This window comes from Rhinolophus sinicus, chromosome 16 (assembly GCF_057876585.1).
Source record: "Rhinolophus sinicus isolate RSI-liver-muscle chromosome 16, RSI-T2T, whole genome shotgun sequence".
NCBI lineage: Eukaryota > Metazoa > Chordata > Mammalia > Chiroptera > Rhinolophidae > Rhinolophus > Rhinolophus sinicus.
In genome coordinates, this window is record NC_142516.1 from 187618610 (window position 1) to 187629724 (window position 11115).

The window sequence follows — 11115 nt, forward strand, 5'->3', positions numbered from 1 at the left end:
CCTGATAAGGGTGCTGGGAGCATGCATCCTTATGGACAGCTGGCGATTTGGACCTGAGGTCCCGGGCCTCGTGGGGCAGCAGTGACGATGCCTGCTGTCCTCTCTGCTTCCTCCTGCTGGCCTCGGCCCCACCCTCCCAGCGCTTTGGGTTACTTTTGTCCTGATTGTCTGAGTTTCTCCAACAAGTGCATGGGTCACTTCTGCTCTGGACCAAAAGCAGGTTCTTTTTTTTTTTTTTTTAATTTTTATTGGGGAATGTTGGGGAACAGTGTTTTTTTTTCCAGGGCCCATCAGCTCCAAGTCAAGTTGTAGTTTTCAGTCTATTGGTGGAGGGTGCAGCTCACTGGCCCATGTGGGAATCGAACTGGTGACCTCGGTGTTATGAGCACCGCGCTCTAACCACTGAGCCAACCGGCCGCCACAAGCAGATTCTTTTCTGTGCCTGCCACTCTGGGGAATCCTTAGTGTCCTGGACTCCAGCCGCAGAAGGATTGGCTTTCCTTACCTCCTCTGGACACAGTTTTGAGCTCTTCGACCTCCCTGGAGCTCCATACTTCCTGGTTTCCTTCTGCTCCCTCCTCCCACCACTTTCTCTTATAACTATTCATCGTCTCAGAGAAGTCCTTTGTCGTATATTTGTTCCATTCCATTGGCCAGATATAATCATGTACCTATTACTGGCAAGTTTTGCCCAATTTACTGCCAATGCACTCCAGAGAATTAGATTGTAAACCATAGGAAAAAGGAAAAGAAAAACCGCCATGAATTGCAGGGAACTGCTTGCTTTTCTTTGTGTTTCAATCTCAGCTGTAATGACCACCCCCTCACAGAACGTCAGCCATCTGGGGCGTGTCGCTGATCCTGGTTTAGGCTACTCAGGTCGCAGCATTTGATCTGTAAGTATTTACGGTGGGCGGCTAGGCTTCTACTAAACATAAAACACATCTTGGCTTTAAGGAACTCAGTACTGGAAAGACAACTGCAAAACAGACCAAATACCCCTACAGATCAAATATGCAGAGTGCTGCAAACTTAAACTAGATACAGACATGACTAGCTCTGCAAATGAAGCTTAGAGACCTAAAGGATCATGAATAAACAGGTCCAATGAAGCAATCATTTCCGGAAGGCTTCTCTCTGGAGGTGGGCCTACAGGTCCTGGAGCCCCCTTTCCACACCCCGGCCTTCTCCTACCTCCTTTCTCCTCTGCCACAGCCTTTCAAGCTTAGTACTGGCCCTTTACAGGCGATTACCCAGTAAATGACTTTCAGAATCCTGCTTATGAATATTTAGATAAATGCTCAGATTGGTCCCAGCTGTCATGCTTGCTGACTTTGAAATGGCTCCAGTTCTTGGGGCTCCATCGGAGCACTCATGCTGACAAAAGTCCCATGTGAACCGATTTAGCCTGTAAAACGCTCGTCGTCACGCGTGTTACCTGTGCCACGAAACTCCTGGCTTGTATGGGCTGCCCTTTGCCTCTTCCTTCTCCCTCCTAGGGTTTCCAGCTCCAAATTTCATTTAACCATGTTTGAGCTACAAAGTTTAGCAGGCACAGATGGGGGCAAGGAGGTGAGGTGATGGGGAAATCTAATTTACTGCTGCCATGACTACGGATGGGAAACGAATCTGTGAGTTCATGATGGATCAATCGTACTGAGGCTGGATTTACATCATTAATAGTGGTGATACTCGCTGCTTAGTGTTCTATCCCCAGGACCCAGAGTGAGGCCTTTGGGCTTCATTGGCTAGAGAATTCAGACCCTCACTGCCGTCCTGCCCAACTCTTGAGTGTTGCCCATGTGAGGCCAGCAAAGGTGATGCTAGGATGCTTTGGGCTGGTCCTGAATCAGGGCTGGATTGCACGCTGACAGAGTCTGGGGTGGGCCCGAGTCACATTCACCACAATCTGGGAAGGAAATGGCCTGTGGCGCAAGGGAAATAGGGCCTGTGTTCACGTGTAACGAGGACAGGAAGACTAATGAACAGACAGGGAAAGACTGAAGAAGGGATTTGTTTCAGCACTTTGCTGATGCTTTTTCTCTCAGACAGGTTTGGGGTGGACGAAGAGGGTACCAGGATTCAAGAGGAGTTTAACTTCTTACCCAAAATATGACTTCCAATGGCATAGGAAAAGCAGTGTACAAGGCCTGACAGTTAAGTTTGCCAACTTGTTGCAACAATGTCGCTAACCTTTTTTGATGTCAGAGGAATTATTCATTATGAATTTGTATCCACTGGACAAACATTGAACCAAGGTTACTATTTGGAAGTGCTGAAAAGGCTGCATGAAAAAGTTAGACGCCCTGAACTTCTCGCCAACAATTCATGGCTCTTGTATCACGACAATGCACCAGCTCACCGGGCACTGTCTGTGAGGGAGTTTTTAGCCAGTAAACAAATAACTGTATTGGAACACCCTTCCTACTCACCTGATCTGGCCCCCGATTACTGTGGTTTTTTTTTTACCTGAAGATAAAGGAAATATTGAAAGGAAGACATTTTGATGACACTCAGGACATCAAGGGTAATACAATGACAGCTCTGCTGGCCATTCCAGAAAAAGAGTTCCGAAATGGCTTTGAAGGGTGGACTAGGCACTGGCATCAGTGCATAGCTTCCCAAGGGCAGTACTTCGAAGGTGACTGTAGTGATTTTCAGCAGTGAGATATGTAGCACTTTTTCTAGGGTGAGTTTGTGAATTTAATTGTCAGAACTTATACATCATTAGCATGAATAACAATACTTAGGCCCTGACAGTTCCCGTATGTGGAATGCATTCTGCCCCCATGCCCCAGAGAGAACCCAGCCGTGGGTGGGCAGCGGGTGCAGTTCCCTTACCCTTGGTCTCATAGATCCATTCCGTCTGTGTGCTCTGGTCTCGCCAGCCCAGAAATTCTCCATCATCCTTCACGAAGGACGTAGAAGGCATCCCGTCATGGTAAGGATGCTCGCTGGCTGGTTCAGAGATGGGAGGAGGGGCCATGAGGAAGGCGGTCATCTGAGAGACACCAGCAGCTGGGCTACTGTCAGAGGGGAGCACAGGGGTCGGTCACCTTCCAAACAGGGGCCTGGTGAGGAGCCCAGTGCTATGGCCTGCTGAGAAGTTAGGCCGCATGGTGGTGGCTGCCCTCCAGCTCCTGCAGACTCCTGCCCATGCCAGATGGTAGACGTTGCAAGGATAGAGGGACCAGATTGTGGCTTGTGGCAAATAGGACTGTGTGCCATTGAGGCCAGCAGACTCCCATGCTGCCAACTGCTGCTTCACTTCGAGTGAGAGAATCTGTGGGTGCCTTCCAAGACCAACAGGCCAGGCTTCCATAACGGACAGTCCCATGTTCCGGAACATTCTCCATCCTTTCTGGCTCATAACCCTCATTCCAGTTGCTCTTCCTGCCTCACTGCCGCCTCAGGCAGAATGGAAAAAGTACCAAAGTAGATGTCACAGTAGCTTAAAATCAAGAACGAGGTCTGTCCCCTCTAGTCTGCCCACTACAAACATCACCGTCATGGAGGAAGGTTTCCTCAGGGCCTGATGACAGGGGTTGGGTGTGAGGTGCCAGCCCTGCCATCTGGTAGCTCAGGATGAAACGGGACAACCCCACTACAGTGACCCCCACTGTGTCCTGCCTCAGGAATCTCTGACTTTTAACTGGGGGCAAGAAACTGTCATTCAAAGGAATGAGGGGGTCTTTGGGGTGTTTTGACCTTGAAGTCATCTCATGTAAACTGGTCCAACTGCTAGAGACAGTCATAAGGAAAAATGTCCAACATATAATGAACGGGAACTCTGGTTGGTAGAAAAACATACACTCTGGTGTCAGGTCTGAGCTTAAACCTTGGCTCTTGCGTGACAGTGGAGTGACTTTCGGTAATTTACTTCTCTGTGCCTCAGTTTCTTCACCTTTTGGATAATCATACTTCCTCCACAGGGGAGGACAAAATGAAGGTGGGTGGATATTAAGTAGTTGGCCAAAGGCACAGATGCAAACACAGGCTGAGAGGCAAACACAGGCAGTCTGGCTCCGGAGTTCCTGTTCTTAGTCACAGCATTTCCGATGGTCACCTCACTGTCAGGCCCGTCCACGGCCACATTGCTTATACTCTATGAGTGTCAGTAAGTGAGGTGATGGGGGCCTCTGAAAAGCCGCTTTCTCTTACGCCTTGCCTTAATGGGGCCAGTGCTGTCAGATTCATGTTGCTGCGCATCTGGAAAGTGAGAAGCATGGACTGGAAGGGCCAGCGGAGAGCAGGAGTGGGGGCCCGGCCTTGCGGGGTCGAGGGGTATCCCTGCGTGGAGCCCTGACCTGTCAAGTTGTAACCGATGGCTTCCCTACGCAGCAGAGCTGGGATTTCATTCCTGCTTCCACCGAACCAAACCGCCTGTGCTTTTTTGAATCTAGCGTCAACCCCCTTCCCCCTTGGAGATAAATGAGCACCTCCCCCATCATCCTTTGTGGGGTGTGGGGGGGTTGCAAGGGGCCAAGGTGCAATGACAGGACTGTGGAGCAGAGGTCCTGGGTACCCCACACTGGTTTCTACAGAGCTGAGCACATCTGAGGCATTTCTGATTTATTCCACAGTTATGTTGTTCACCGGCCAGCTGGCGCCTCACCCTGTGGCCATTTAATGCATATCCTGAATGATGATTTAGACCTTGGACATTGCCTGAGCCAGGAAGACTCCAACTTCCTTTTGGTGCTTCGTTCATCCACTCAGCATGAGCACTGCCATGGGCCCTTTGCTCCCTCTCCCCCGTTCAGACCCTCTCTCCAGACTCAGTCACCCCTGCCCTTTCCTCTCTGTAGTTCTGGGTGCCAGCACTCTGACCTGGGGACCGGACGCTTACCCTGTGTGTGACTGAGTGTCAGAGCAGTACTGGGATGTCCTTTGTGTGTGACCCCCCCCCCGATTGAAGCCCTCCTTCCTCAGGGGACCTGCTCCCGGTATCCCTACCGCCCGCCCCTCCCCTCCACCCGGTCTTTAGAAATCTAAAGGCTCCCGAAGCATCATCCCGAAGCATGAGTTTCTACCTGATTTATCCCAAAAGAAAACTGTTACCTTGCATGAGGATTAGGCGGAGTTTGCGGAGAAGCCACCTTGAATTCTGTTGGGAAAAAGAAGAGAAAGACAATATTAGAGAAAAAGAAACCATCTTTCTTTCTGTTTAAAGATGTGTTGTTAGATATGTAATGCTGGGATTGGGGTGGAGAGGCTCCAATTTACAGAATTATTTTATATTTACTTCCCCTAGTATTGTCTCTCCAAATGGTCTCCTTTAGAAATTATAAGGTTGAAATTTTATAAAATCAAAGAGAACTCAAGAAGACAATGTTCATGAAATCATGATTTTGGAAATTCAAGTGTGCTGTGTTCATCTGCTGGGTTCTCACAGTGGCCTCCCTGCGTCACGGGATGAAGGATGTCTGTGCAGAAGAGCTGACTGAGGTTTGGAAGATAGAAATAGTTTAACAGTTGTTTTTAATTGTGAAGAACCTACTTGAGTCGTTTAACCACTTGACTGTTCGCTTTCAATGGGTGACATCAAGAATTTCACGTACGATTGGCTATGCCATCAATTCTAGTAACAGGAGAATGGCACAGTGGAAACAGTAAAGAAATGAGAATCAGAAAACTTGAACTGGAAACTTAAATGTTCATCACTTATGCGTATCCATAGTTTACCCATGTGACACAGCATTATTGAGGAATATTATTTGGCTATTAAAATGATGTCTGCAAAAATTAAATAACATAGGCAAATACTGAAGTCACAATACAGTTAAAAAAGTATAATATAAACTTGTATAGACAGTATGTTTAAGAGAGTAAAAATGAAACAAAACAACAAAACAAGGACCACTACCACCAAATATGCAAAAATAAGGGTGGGAGGGACAGACTGAAAATCACTAAAATGTGACTCAGTTTTATTTATATTTTGATGTTGGCAGTTTGGGTGATGTTTTTCTACTTTTCAAATTTTCCACTAAAAATGAGCAAAAGTAGATTTTATTTCTATTTATGTCAGTCTTCTAAAATTAAAGTATGTGCGTTTGTTAAAAAGAGGAAGCCAAGGATGAAAGGAGAAGGGGAAGAAGAAACGAAAGAGAAGTGATCAGAAGAGAAAGAAGAGAAGGCTTGGACACCTGTCCTGGCTCCTCTATTTTCCATGACCTTGGAGTAGTCACCTCCCTCGTCTAACTCCAGGTTCCTCGTTTGGGACGCGGGGGCGAAATAATGGCCGGAGCATTAAAGGAGACAAAGGCTGTGAAATACACACCCTATGCTATCGGATGGCGCTCCCGACCTTCTTTGGGGCAAGAAAGACACACAGGAAATGAGGCTGTTTGTACAGGAGCAGAGTGAGGCTGGGGGTGACCGGGAGGACAGGTCCCGGGGTTCAGCCTTACCCCCCTTCCCCTGCCACTCGCTGATTCAGGCACACTCGTTGGGGAGCTCTGCCACAATCTGTGAACTTTCCTGCTTGACAAGCTGGCTGGCTCTCCTATCCTTGCCTTATCAGTATATCTTGTACCTTTCTTCTTAAATACACAGGCTTTCCAGGTTCTCTGTTGGAAATGGTCATCAGGAGACCAACTCTCAATTGGAAATGGCAACTGAGTTATAGCATTTAGGGCAAACAGCATTGAGAGCTGCTGAAGAGTAGCTAGCAAGGGTAAGGAAAATGAAACCCAGCAGATTATGTGTGTCACAGTAGGATGAAGCAAGCAGCATGATGACTCAAAATCCATATAGGTGACATCTCTATGGCGTTATTTGCCACAGAGCAGAGTGCGTCTTTAGGAAGCTCTTGGGTTCTAGAAAAACAGAGGGGGCCTCATGACAGGGTGGTTTCATGTTCTGTGACAGCATGGCAGTAACGTAGGTCGTGCTTCTTCCTTCTAGCACCTTCCTGCACCTTGGGAGATCAGAAGAGTGTTTTTACATCGTACAACTAATTGTATGGTGTGCGGGAGCTTTCAAAGCATTTTCAGGTATGTTCTTTTTTTTAAAAAAAATCAGTACAACCACACTGTGAAGGAAGGTAATTTTACACATGGGGACCTGAATACATGCTAAGGTCAAAGTCCCCACCGTGTGTGGGACCTTCTGACTCTGACCCCACAGTGTTTATAAACATGTTTCACAAAAACTATTTGGAACCTCCCTGGGAGACCGGTCGTATGTGGTTATTGATTATGCAGCGGCAATTGATGCTGCATTTGTATTCAAGTTGCTCATCTAAGTTTACTGGGTTTCCCCACAAACCCGGGGGAAAATCATCCCTTGGACGAAGAGAGGGGTTGGGAATTGTTAGTGTACCCTACCCTGATTTGTTCAGTGCAATGGGAGTCCCTGGAATTTACCTGCCTGCAGGGTCCTTGGGTGGGTCGGGGACACAGATGCCTCCCACACACTAGTTCATTGCATCTTCTCTTATCTTTTTTTTTATGTCCATTTTACAAAGGGGGCAAATACAGCCAGGGGAGTATAAACTACCCTCCACAAGTCAATGGGAGGGGAATAATAATGGCTTACACTTAAAGAGGCTGAAAAAGCTATGTGCCTGGCATAGCTCATAATGCTTTACGCAATTTAACCCCTTCAGTCCTTGCAAACATCCTATAAGGTGGGTCCACTGTAATTCCTAACTATACTTAAGAAAACCAAAACACAGAGAGGTTAACTGACTTGCCCAGCCTTGTGCAACTAGTAAGTGGGAGAGAGCTGGCACACAAACCAGGCAGTCTCATCTGCCGCCAAATAGACAAATAAGTGGCACTTTTGGTCCTCCCCCCACCCCACACCTGTCCTGTGGTAGACATCACTAGTTGATCACAGCACTCTTTCCTGCTGAGCCCAAATGGGGCCTCACAATCCTTCCTAACAGTGTTCCCCACTAACCCCTCATAATTAATCCATCAGCATTAGAGATGGAAGTCCATCTGTCATCTCTAGGACTCATGTTATAGGCGCTGATTAATTTACAAAGCTGTTTTCAAAAATAAATGTGGGGGGCTGGCCCGGTGGCTCAGGCGGTTAGAGCTCCATGTTCCTAACTCTGAAGGCTGCCGGTTCGATTCCCACATGGGCCAGTGGGCTCTCAACCACAAGGTTGCCAGTTCAACTCCTCGAGTCCCGCAAGGGATGGTGGGCTCTGCCCCCTGCAACTAAGATTGAATACGGCACCTTGAGCTGAGCTGCCACTGAGCTCCCGGATGGCTCAGTTGGTCGGAGAGCATCCTCTTAACCACAAGGTTGCCGGTTCGACTCCCGCAAGGGATGGTGGGCTGTGTCCCCTGCAACTAGAAAACGGCAACTGGACCTGGAGCTGAGCTGCACCCTCCACAACTAAGACTGAAAGGACAACAACTTGACTTGGAAAAAAAACGCCTGGAAGTACACACTGTTCCCCAATAAAGTCCTGTTCCCCTTCCCCAATAACATCTTTAAAAAATAAATAAATAAATGTGGATGTGTGCATGCATGCGTGTGTGTATGCCTGACTGTGAAGTGAATGAATTTGAACTTGATTCAATTTCCGGTTACTGAGCATCTGCTATGGGTCAGGAATGCACTCTTGTTATGCGCTGAAGTTTAAAACAAGGAATAAACAAAGTTACGTCTTAAAGATACTGGGAGATTACTCCACATAAAGAAATTTTGATGTAAATTCTTTTGAAAAGTTAAGAATCTCCATGTAAACCTCTGGTGCAATGGGTGTGTGTGGACCAAGACATTCTTTCATGTGCCTTTAAAGGCATCTTAGCATTCCCCTACCGTTTGTTCAGTGCCTCTCCAATTTGCACTAGCAGGACATTTATTTTCAAAGCTCTTGCTTTATACACAGTTCTATGCTTGACAGCTTTGTATTTGTTCTACTCTAGTGGATAATATATTTACAAAGGTCCAGCACATAGCGGGGGCATGTTAAGAATGATTGATTCACATTGTGTAAAAGAAATGGTCTGCGTGCTAGTTCTCAGTATTAACACTACACGTAGTGCCTAACAGGAGGGATGGTATCATGCTGAGAGGGAGCTTCATGGTAGATGTGCGCAGAAAGAAAACACTGTCCCAGTGATACAGGAATGGCCTCTCCGATGCCCCAGCTAAGCGTCCATGAGGGTAGTAAGAGTCAGGACGATACATCTGATTTGATGCGAAGGCACGTCGAGGTAAGGCGCCTGTGTGGCTGCTTGAGAACACCCAGCTTTTGGGGTGTAGGTTGCATGTAATCAGATGGAGATTTAAAAAGTCAAGCTGCCTGAGATGCTTGCACTGCTTAGCAGAACAGGATCCAGAAAAAGAGTTCAGTTCTACTTCTAGGTCAACGTTGGGCTGATGCGCGTGACCTGGATTTTTAACTTTCTGCACCTCGTTGGATATGGCCAGGTAGTCACAAAGCCAGGTGAACACACCACTGGGGCCTAGGAGTGAACGTGTATCAACCACTTCTGACAACAGCACAAGGGGACCACGGACAAATAATACCACTCAAGGGGAAGTTGTCAGTTGCAGAAACAGCACTGGAAACATGTCAGCCCCAGGAAGAGAGAAATCACTCCGAAGGGAAATACACACCAGCAGCGTAAGGCGATGCCATCCGGGGGCCGCATGGACACTCTGAGAAGCATGCTAGTTTACGTTGGCCTAGCAACAGATTGTGGGAATGGATTCCAGGAACTAATTAGAGGTCGTGGATAAAATTTATCTATCAGGATGTTTATCAAAGCGCTGTTTCGAAAAGTAACAACATCAAAAAACATCAGAAGCAGCGAATGATTAATAATAGGGGACCGATTAAAAATATGGTTTGTATTATACAGTTGTATTATGCTGCACAATGCGGTGTGGCCATTCAAATGATTTGTAGAAAATTTAATAAGTGAAATAATATCCATAGAAGTACGTAATATTTATGTAGAATTACAATATATAAGTACCTAAATAAACGTACCTTAAAAAGCAGGTAACAAACACTATATAAAGTCTGGGAAGGATATAACCTTCCCGGGTGTGAAAGAACTTACCATCTCTAAATGGGAGTGATTTTTGCTTTTGTTTTGCTTGTATACCTAGTTTCTCAAACATCCACAATGAACGTGTACTACTTGTGCAATAAGAAAAAAATACAAATTATGGGATATATATATATATATTTATGAACAGGTGCTTTACGGTCAAGTGTCCCTGTGTGCTGTGTTGGCACGGTGACCTGGGGCACGGTTGTTGGAGTTGGGAGTAGAACCCGGGCAGCCGGGAGGCTTCCTACCTGTCACACCAAGGGGCGGGTGTGAACCGTGTGAACGTTGGCTCCATCTCAGGGTTATTCTTTCTTCTTGGGCTCTGTGGTGAGCTAGTGCCACCATGTGTGGGAGGCTTTCCTCCAGACACTCACCCCTTTCCAGAGACTCCTCTTCAGTCAAGTAATCTTTTCCTTCCGGACTCTCTTCCTTCTGGAGATCCTTTTTCTCCTTGAGAGTCTCCTGTTCACACAGATACTCCTTTCCATTCAGACGCGTTTCCTTTTCCAGATACTCATCTTCCTCCGGATACTCTTCCCCCTTCAACAATGGAGATTCCTCCTGGGAACTCTCCTCCTCTCCCTCAGAAGCCTCTTCCTCTGATGATACGGTCTGTGTGAACTGCTGGAAAGTGGTGGGAGAGCGAAGAGGGGACGAGCCTCCTGACGGCTGATTAGCTTCAGCAGACATGGTGGGGACGCATTAAGCAGTAAGGCCCTTTGGCGGCAGGTGAATGTCACTGCATCATCCTGGTGACCAAGAAAGGAATAAAAGCCCGTTAGTCAGTAATCGCCGACTCCATATTGATTTAAATCCATTTTTGTTCGCTCATTTCATTCTAGTCGTTGGATGGCCCTTAGAGTATGCAGATTGGTCCCTGGTGGCCCAGGAAAAGGCACAAAAGGAGGGAACTGGGGTTGTACCCTTGAGGACCTGGCGGAGAGACCGCACCTGAAGGCAATGCCTTTGAACTTCCCACAAAGTATGAAATAAACGAGGAGGGCTGGAAAGTGAAGGCGTGACCAGTGTTTAGTGGTGCAAACATTAGAGAAGACTTATTCATCAAGACATATTTATTGCCATA

At 47.1% G+C, this 11115-nt stretch overlaps 1 protein-coding gene across 1 annotated transcript in view; it reads right to left on the reverse strand.

The window, feature by feature from the left end:
• The window catches only part of ERICH6B (glutamate rich 6B), a 40201-nt gene extending 29427 nt beyond the window's left edge, over positions 1-10774 (reverse strand). The window contains exons 1-3 of the mRNA XM_088793447.1: positions 10223-10774; positions 5062-5107; positions 2842-3026 (exon numbers count right to left, since the gene is read on the reverse strand). Coding sequence (XP_088649573.1) covers positions 2842-3026; positions 5062-5107; positions 10223-10721 — 730 coding nt within the window. The 5' untranslated portion in view covers positions 10722-10774. The remainder of the gene's footprint in view (positions 1-2841; positions 3027-5061; positions 5108-10222) is intronic.
• Between the last annotated feature and the right edge of the window lie 341 nt (positions 10775-11115).